General features: G+C 38.8%; 3 protein-coding genes across 8 annotated transcripts in view; 1 reads left to right on the top strand and 2 right to left on the bottom strand.

Annotated features, from left to right (window-relative positions):
- Positions 1-1,443, bottom strand: part of LOC104815842 (protein ROOT PRIMORDIUM DEFECTIVE 1) — a 2,296-nt gene extending 853 nt beyond the window's left edge. Inside the window, exon 1 of the mRNA XM_010544421.1 lies at positions 2-1,443. Coding sequence (XP_010542723.1) covers positions 2-852 — 851 coding nt within the window. The 5' untranslated portion in view covers positions 853-1,443. The remainder of the gene's footprint in view (position 1) is intronic.
- A 626-nt stretch (positions 1,444-2,069) lies between these two features.
- On the top strand, positions 2,070-8,037 carry LOC104815840 (probable sugar phosphate/phosphate translocator At1g06470). Of its 6 annotated transcripts, XR_772196.1 has the most exons (14): positions 2,070-2,204; positions 3,019-3,394; positions 3,482-3,651; positions 3,949-4,034; positions 4,175-4,224; positions 4,464-4,531; positions 4,711-4,811; positions 4,949-4,961; positions 5,240-5,424; positions 5,563-5,649; positions 5,954-6,048; positions 6,271-6,433; positions 7,103-7,181; positions 7,312-8,037. XR_772196.1 is itself a non-coding variant. In XM_010544415.1 (13 exons), exons 3-13 carry the CDS (start codon positions 3,120-3,122, stop codon positions 6,386-6,388), a joined length of 1,248 nt encoding a protein of 415 aa, XP_010542717.1. In that variant the 5' UTR covers positions 2,070-2,487; positions 2,582-2,629; positions 3,019-3,119; the 3' UTR covers positions 6,389-6,672. The 6 variants fall into 6 exon arrangements, 5 of the variants coding, with proteins under 5 accessions (XP_010542717.1, XP_010542719.1, XP_010542715.1 ...); XM_010544415.1 differs by lacking the exons at positions 7,103-7,181; positions 7,312-8,037 and adding an exon at positions 2,582-2,629 and having other exon boundaries at positions 2,070-2,487; positions 6,271-6,672; XM_010544417.1 differs by lacking the exons at positions 7,103-7,181; positions 7,312-8,037 and having other exon boundaries at positions 4,801-4,811; positions 6,271-6,672.
- A 684-nt stretch (positions 8,038-8,721) lies between these two features.
- Positions 8,722-8,988, bottom strand: part of LOC104815841 — a 962-nt gene continuing 695 nt past the window's right edge. The window contains exon 3 of the mRNA XM_010544420.2: positions 8,722-8,798. Within this exon, the coding sequence (XP_010542722.1) occupies positions 8,722-8,798 (77 nt within the window). The remainder of the gene's footprint in view (positions 8,799-8,988) is intronic.

Raw genomic sequence — 8,988 nt, 5'->3', positions numbered from 1 at the left:
CGCTCTTTTCTCTTGTGCCATGATCCCAGCTTTGCTCTTTTTTGTCTCACCCATATTCTCATACGGCCCGATGTAAGGTAGCCTCTGCCATTCTTTTACTTTAGTCCTGAAGTTCTTGCTCAATCTCATTCCTGGTGGGTAAGCATGTTTGAAGCTATATCGGATTTCAGTTCTATCCACACCGGGATCCTCTCTACAACACTCCAGAACCCTCCATTTCTCGACCGCAGCTTCCAAATCCGATCTCTGTGCTTCAATTAGCTCTAGAACATGAGTTTTTGGTTCATGACCCTCCGAAAGCCTGAAAACATGCGGGTTTTTTGAAATCACTGAGTCCTCAAAATCGTCTGGAAGCCCGAGTTCTCTCCAAACCTTGAAAATTGCACGAAGAGGGAGTGATTTCGATACTGACATGGACAAGAGTCTAACCAAGCGCTCAACAACAACCGGTAAACTAGAACTTATCGCCACATTCTCCTGACGGGAAATCTCCATTGCAGCATGGGTTAACCTGCAAAAGGGCTGGCATTTCACAGGATCATAGAAGATATCGAAAATGTGAGGGTACTTGCGCAGAAAAGAGGTGGCGCCACGGTTGAGGTGGAGCTTCTGGGAAAGCCTGGAGAGAAACTCAAGGGGCACCGAAGGAGGATCAACAGACGGATTCGCAAGGATAAGGTCTTGTATGGCAATGACTTTGAGGAGGTTCTTGTATTTCTCCATGAGTTTCTCGAAAACAGGGTCTCTTGCTCTTGAAGCAACGTACTGAGCAGATGTTGTTTTCGATCGGATGGTGACGATTGAGTCACCAAATGGGTGAATCAGAAACGATTTCATGATGCAAAATCTCATATTTTGGAGGGTATTCGAATTGTCTTGCTACCAAAATCCTCCGCTCCGGAATTATGTCGAACAGCTTGCGTGCTTCACAAAAGACCAAATCTTTTCACGAATTCTGTCAACACACACGACAAAAGATTGAAGCTTTTCCAAAACAAAAGATTAACTGGAACCAACTCCGGATTAATTAGAAGACAAGCAAAAGTAAACTAATAACGTCCGAGGAAAAAAAAACGAAAGAGATTACTCGCTACACAGATTCGTGCGTTCTCATATACCATTGACGAAGAATCACAACAAAACCCTTACAGATTACGCAGCGTACTCTGTGTTCTTGCAAATTCTCCTCCAGAAAACCCTCCCTCTCGAGTCCATCTCGAAAACCAACGCTCCTGATCGAAATCGCTCTAGATGCTTGAAAACTAGAGGAGTTTGGAGGAGAAACGTGGACGAAGACGAGATGGTTCGGATGAAGGACGATTGTCTGAAGAAGCTCCAATGATCGGTTTCGGCATTGCGGGTTTGTACTCTGGAGTCTGGACACGGGGATATGCTTCAGAGCACGAGCTCTAAGGAGACAGGAAGATCAATGCAGAAAGAACCAAACTGGTACAATTCGGCTTTAACTTATTTATATAAAAATATTTTAAAAAACTCTCGCTAATAATTTATATAAAAATATTTATAAATACAATCAATATAAACATGGTTAGTATTTTTGGTCTGCCTAAAATATACTTGTTTAATGTGTGTAAAATTATAGTTCATTCTAATGAAATCCGAATCACATAAATAATATTATTTATCTAAAAGTATACAAATTTTAAAAAAAGTTAATTTAATGTGGAAATATTAAAAAAACACATAAAACAGGATATTTTTAATAATAAATAATTTGTTAATCATAATAAAATCTAAAATGAAAACTAGGATAAAAAACAAATACAGTTTTTATTAAAAAAAACTAAATTTAGGTTAAAAAAACTAAATTTAAAGATAATCAACTATTTGCTTGTAAAAAGTATAATATACATATTTTATAGAAATATATACTTGTTCTGATACTTCAGTTATTTTTATGGTAAGATTTTATCTTCTAACATTTTAATATATATATCAACGGCGAATATATAAATATTGTATTCTAAAAGGAATGAATAAATATCCTTCCATAATAAAGTAATGAATATTACTTCATATAATTAACTTGAACTTTTGGGGATCCATTTCGTAAAATTCATGTAAAGTGTACCAAAACGCAACAAACAGCGGCTGAGACATAAATCAAAACGCAACCGCCATTGCCGCCGGCGTTCCGATCTGATCCTCCGACCAATCCCTAGCTACACCAATCATCTTCCCAGGTTTTTGTCTGCTGGTTACGTCTTGTGCGATTTAATTTCTCGTCTTCGCTTCTGCCGACTTTGTTGGGATTGTGGGATTTTTCGTTTGGAGCTTGAATCTGCGAGTTGTAGCTGAGCTTTGATCACGATTATGAGTTATTTTCCTGCTATTATGTCATATCGAATTGTTGATGAGCTCAGAATCCTTAGATTTTCTTGATCTGGATTGGTCGAGGTGGGTTTTTGGTTGACATTTCGATTCTTTCTGCCAATCTCGCGAGAAGGGCCAGAGATAGAATGCATTGTGAGTCGTTTTTCTTTTTCTGTTCTGGCATTCCCGATTATCGTTCCTGGGTTCGAGTGATATAGCTTTGTCTGTCGTGATTTTGCTTCACCAGTCTGTCCTTGAAGATGCAATGCTTGTGTGGAACTACACAACTGGCAGGGTTCGTAGATATCTGCAATTTTCTTACTTTCCTGTGTTCCTTTGACGCTGCAATAGTCAAATTCCCCTTCCATTTAGCTCGCGGTCGTGATGAAAGAAGCTATCTGTGTCTTGATAGGGTTTGAAAGATGTCGCATGTAGTTATCTGCAATGGCACATAAGAAGCTTGTACTGATCAAAATGTTGTTCTTGTGATTGCTAGGATTGATGTAGGCTTACCGCTGAGGTTTTTGCTTTTTTGCTTCCATCCATTGCACAGATCTGCCAAAGAGGCATTTCTGCTTATTGGGATTTGTATAAAATTACTGCCTTCTTTGGATTCGTTTAGCCAGTCTGTCACGTTGAGAGATCCTAGAGACCGACCTGACACTAAATGAATGTTTCTTGAAGGAATGTTTAATCCTGAGGCAGGGAGGTCGTCGCACACATTTATGGTTGGTGGAAAATCTTGTTGACTAGGGAGGACAGTTGGTTGGTTAATTAGTATTTTGATGGAGCAGAGAATGGAGCAACGTGGTGGTGATACAACGGAGAGTGTATACACTGCGGAAGATATTAACCGAGAACATGAATTTGAACCGTTCAATATTGAAAACGATATCAGGAAGGAGACGAGTTTCTCTAGCAGTTTCAGTGGTGATTCCAGTTCCAGTGATAACCTTCAAGGGTTACCTAAAGCTTCGAAGGATGTTATTTCTGCAGCTGATGTGCTAAAAACGTTGTTTTTTGTACTTGTATGGTATACTTTCAGCACATTTTTGACTCTGTAAGTGTGTATTTCTGACTATCCGTCATCCTTATCTCGTTTTAGTTTTTTACAGCCAGCATTTAAGCTGTTTTGCCTGTTTTCTAGGTACAACAAAACTCTTTTAGGAGATGATCTGGGGAAGTTTCCTGCTCCTTTTTTAATGAATACAATTCACTTTTCTATGCAAGCTGTTTTATCCAATATGATCACATGGTACTGGTCCGAAAGATTTCAGCCCGGTGTTACCATATCATGGAGAGACTATTTCATTAGAGGTAAACTAACAAAACTTATGCCATTTGGTTATTTTTTTTTATTCTGTCGGTATCAGTTTTTTGGTTTCTTATCGGTGTTGAGGACATGAAGAAGCACTTTACAGCTTTATTTTTGCACACCATAGTATAGTTGAGAGAACTTACTTATGAAATGTCTTCTAGCATCTATAATATCTGGTGGTGTTAAGAGATAGGTTGTTTCTCTAAAATTTAGTTTGTTTCATTAAATTTTCAGAGAAGATTATTGTATCGACTTTCTATGGACTTAATGATACAGATGGACTTTTCCTTTCGCAGTTGTACCAACAGCATTTGGAACAGCCATGGACGTCAACCTAAGTAACGCATCACTTGTTTTCATTTCTGTTACCTTTGCAACAATGGTTAGATATTTCTCTTGCCATAGTAATAATATGATTGTATTTCGTCTCAATGAATGGTTTGTGAAAGTCTTTTTATGGATTTTTTGAAGAAAAGGGATAACAGTTGTCTAACTAAACTTGTTGTTTTGACATAATTTCAGTGTAAATCTGCAGCTCCGATATTTCTTCTTCTGTTTGCTTTTGCGTTCAGGTGCTTCATCTGTAACTAATGTCTTGCAAATTCATTGTTCTAACGATCATGTCGTATAAAACATGCATGAAAGTTTCTGCATTTGTGAGGGAGAGACAGTCATGGGTATGATTCGGACAAAGTAGAACTATCTTCTTACGCTCATATCAGTTAAACATCTTACTTGGATATTTGCTGCTTATCTTATCAGGTGGGTCTATGTGCAACATGTTATTCTGACACAAAATTTTCTCTTGTAGGCTGGAGTCTCCAAGCCTGAAACTTTTTGGTATTATGTTAATAATTTCCGCTGGAGTTCTGCTGACAGGTAATCACTTAACATGTATATTGTGCTTTCAACTAAGCCAACTTGTCTTCCTTTTCATTGCGATATGCTTCCAGATCTCATGATTTTTCCATTCCTTCTGTTTTGAGGGATGGTTCGAATTGAACCATTGAATCTGTTGGTTCTTTGTTCATTGCTTACTTGTATTTGTTTGCATTCAGTTGCGAAGGAGACAGAATTTGAGTTTTGGGGTTTTGTTTTTGTTATGCTTGCTGCTGTCATGTCTGGTTTCCGCTGGTGTATGACACAAGTTCTTTTGCAGGTATTATTTACCCAAAGTTTAGTTTCTTTTCAACCATATCCTGAGTGTTTATATATATATATATATGTATTGACTCTTTTCTTTTATGGATGTCATCTTCTGATATTGTGGTGCATTGACACGGACATGGATTATAGAAAGAAGCCTATGGTGGGTTCTGATCTTTCACTTTTCTGTATGTATTGTATTTTCCTTTTCGTTTTTGTTTCTCAAGTTCCTAGACCGATTTCAATCTTCATGGGCATATCTTCCCTTATGAACATAGTCATTGTTTCCCTTGCACAATTTAATCATACACACATAACTACCTCCATCTAGGTGTTGTCTGACCCATGAACTCTCTTTGTCGAGAAGTCTTCTCTTTGGTAACTTATGTCTTAATATTCATAACATCGCTGTATTAATTTTAATTTATGTTTATTTTCTAGGCCTGAAAAATCCATTTACCTTTATGAGTTACGTGACCCCGGTGATGGCTTTGGTGACCGGTCTTCTTTCACTCCTCTTTGATCCATGGAGTGAGTTTAGAAGCAACCAATACTTTGATAGCCGATCACATATAGCTAGGAGTGGCTTCTTGATGCTTTTCGGTGGAGCCCTTGCATTTTTTATGGTGAGAATCGGTATTTACCTTTTTCACAACTTGTGTACTAGCAATGTTCTCTATTGTGTAGAAAAAAAGGGTAAGTTCTCTATTTTGAATGCATAATTGGACTCCATTGTTGAAATGGCTTCATTTTTTGGCTTTCAGGTATTAACAGAGTATGTTCTTGTTTCTGTGACCAGTGCCGTAACCGTCACGATAGCAGGTGTCGTTAAAGAGGCTGTCACCATAGTGGTATATAACCTCCTAGGCAGCTTTATACTTGTGGATGGTTATAGTCGGTTTGCTTTTGCATATGATCTCAATTTGTCATCTATTTCTCGGTGAAAACATGATATTTTGATTAGAGAATGGTGTGATCCTACTTACCCTTATCGATGTGATATTAGCATACTCTAATCGATACGATACTACTTTTCATGTATATATTAAGATCGTTAAAGCAGATATACATGTTCGATCCAAAAGTATAGCTCTTTGTTGAACTCAAAACCGGCTGTAACTTTTTTTTTAATTTCAATTTTTTGTGGCATTTCAGGTCGCAGTGTTTTACTTCCACGATGAATTTACGTGGTTGAAAGGTGTCGGACTGATCATCATCATGTTTGGCGTCTGCTTGTTCAACTGGTACAAGTAAGTTTTCCTTCCTTTTGTTGTCTGAACCTTTTTTTTCCGGTGAATGGTTCTCTATTTTCTTTTAATGGGGGGACTGAAAAATCCTCGGTAAAGATGCAAAAACATGAACATCGTTTCGATGATATATTCTACGTACCCTCAAGTTTAGCTAACAATGCGTTGAATATCCATATGCCGATAAACCAACACTGAAACTGAAATGCTTTTGCTTCTTTCCAGATATGATAAACTACAAAAGGGTCATAAATCGGAAGACGAGAAGAATTTATCCGCTTCAAGTCAGACCGGAAAATACGTCATTCTCGATGAGATGGATGATCAAGAAAACAGTGTCTAAGATTTTTTTCCGCATCCACACAGTGTCATTAGCTTGGTGTCACAGGTAAAAAAAAAACCCTTTTTATGATACTCCTGCATAAATCATAAATCCTGAAAAAAATTGCCTGAGGAATGATCCTTATAGGTTGTGATTCATCGATATTCTTTCGCAATCTTTACTCTGAAGACACGGATTTTGTTGATATACGTGTAGCTATTTCGAAGAAACAAGCAAAGAAACCATCTCTGTTACAATGCCGAGAAATCAATTGTTTTGTTGATTCGTAAATCCTTTGTGGTTCATGTGTGTATTGCCATTGGCTAATTTCATCCATCTCTGTTACAATGCCGAGTTATCCGACCTCGATCTTGTGGGGACGTGTGCCCGAGTTTCGCGTACCACGGGTTGTGGCAAGAATTCGGATAACAGTGGATACCTGACCCATATCCACCCCTAGAGAAAGAAAAAGTCCTTGTCTCTGAAAATACTTGAAAGAGGTTAGTTCATAGTACTAATGTCAGGCATTTGTGCATTCTTGTCTCTGTCGGTATACATTGGTAATTTTGGTAGGAAAAAAACCCGAAATTTGATTTGATCCACGAGTCGAGTACCCGAACATGATAGAGAGAAGTTCGGTAAATTTGATGGCAATATTCGAAATAGGGTTTAGGGTAACTCTAAGAACCCTCGAACAAGCTGTATGTTCCATAACAGTTCCATTTTATGTTACAGAGTCAGTAAATTTTGGAGCCAGAAGGCTTTCTGTTGATTCCAGAATCTGTTTTTTCACAGAGACGAGATTCCATATCTTGTAAGTACTCTGTTTCCAGAATCTTCTTCTTATCACGTGTGATTACATCAAGAGATCAACCAAAAGAAATCAAATTGATAGAATAATCAAAGGAAAGTTCTCTTCTTTTCAAATGTGGCATCCGAAGCAGAGGCAGAAGAAACAGAGCGAGGAGACAAGAACAAGAGCTTCGACAACACCACGTTCTCCATTATGCCCTTCCCTATAATACCCATCCTCTTCCACTTCAACGCCGCCGCCACGTCAGCTCTTCTTCCTTCTTCTTACCTGTGGCCCGCTTCTTCGGAGATACCCACCTCTTCATCGGTCCCACTCTCTCTCTCTCTCTCGCACGCGCAGTGCAGAGTTAGTTCTTCTTGCAGAACAGGGGGCTTTGGTCGTGTAAACATGTTATACACTAAAGGAGAGGGGATGGCATCTCGTTGGATTGGTTTGGAAGAAGAGGGTAGTTCGGTGAACTCGGAGCGAGGGGATGAGATGCTCTGTTGCCTTTTCTTCAGGCAGCGGGAAAGCGAAGCGATTGGAATACGAGAGGGGTGTTTTGGTAATTTCAAGATGGCTTGGTGGAAGAACGGTCCATCCAGCAGCATGTGTGTTGCCGATAATTTACCAAATGACAGTAAATGCTATGACTTGGATTTTGTGTTGAATAGAAGTTACATCTCATTAGCTTTTCACCTTTAAAGAGTCTACCAAAGGTCTGGAACAAAGGATACAGATCAGTATGAAAAAAAAAACCCCCCAAAATTCAGCGACAAAGGTGTTGTCCTTGCAAGCTGAACTTGTAAAAAACCATGGCCACCCTGCCATGCTCTATGACTTGAGAGAAACTAACACCTCCTCTCGAGACAGATTCCTGGAAAACACAACACCAAAAGGGAACTCAGCTCGTGAGGATCATTATCGAAAGCCAGCTTCGAGTGCCTCTGCAACATTCTGAAACACACGCCGAAGATAAATTTTTCTGAGGAATCGATGCAAAAAATCTGCTTCCTAGGATTCTGTAATGATGCATCAGTCGAGTGGCAATGGAAATGAAGGGTTTGCTGTTCAAGCAAGATTGGATAATTCAAGAGAGATAACGATCCATAAGTCATGGATATTGTATGACATCTCAAATTTCCCAAAGGTATTATTATCCATCATGGTATCCATTCATTCCTCAAAGGACCATAAGCTTTTTAGCCATCAGAGAGTAGCTATAGAAGCCATTTGGAGCAGCAAGGGGATCACTGTTGTTATAACGCTTATACATTTATTTCGAGCGACTAATACACGTACATGTACAACAGGGTGTTAACAAATAACTCATGAATCACAAGAATGGAAGATATCCCTCCACCAATTCTTGTTCTAGGTTAGAAGATAACGCTTGCAGAGATACCATAAGTAAGCACGAAGAATGAGATAGTTGTTGACAAGAGATAAGATCATACAGGAAACAGGTATAATGTGAATAGGTTTCTAGAAGGTGACAAATGGAGATAAACCGACAGCTAAACCGACCAAAGCGACAACATGAAGAAGAGATCACTAAATTTTACCTCTTGAAGACGTCTGAGACGTAGCGGGATCCATTGTACAGCATGAACCACAATAAGACTACCACCAAAGCATCTGAGGAGAAAAGTTGAGGAAAAGAAAGCCAAGAACTTGTCTTTGCAAAAGGAGCCAAGAAGATTTGAACATGTTTCTAAAAGTAGCATAATCAGATAACACCTAAAGAATCCTGCACCAAGGTATTATCAACCCCTTTTTCAGAACCCTAGAAATGATCAATCTTTGCCAAGAGTTCCAACTGCTGAAC

This window comes from Tarenaya hassleriana, unplaced genomic scaffold (assembly GCF_000463585.1).
Source record: "Tarenaya hassleriana unplaced genomic scaffold, ASM46358v1 Cleome24, whole genome shotgun sequence".
Lineage (NCBI taxonomy): Eukaryota > Viridiplantae > Streptophyta > Magnoliopsida > Brassicales > Cleomaceae > Tarenaya > Tarenaya hassleriana.
This window is presented reverse-complemented; position numbering and strand designations above follow the sequence as displayed.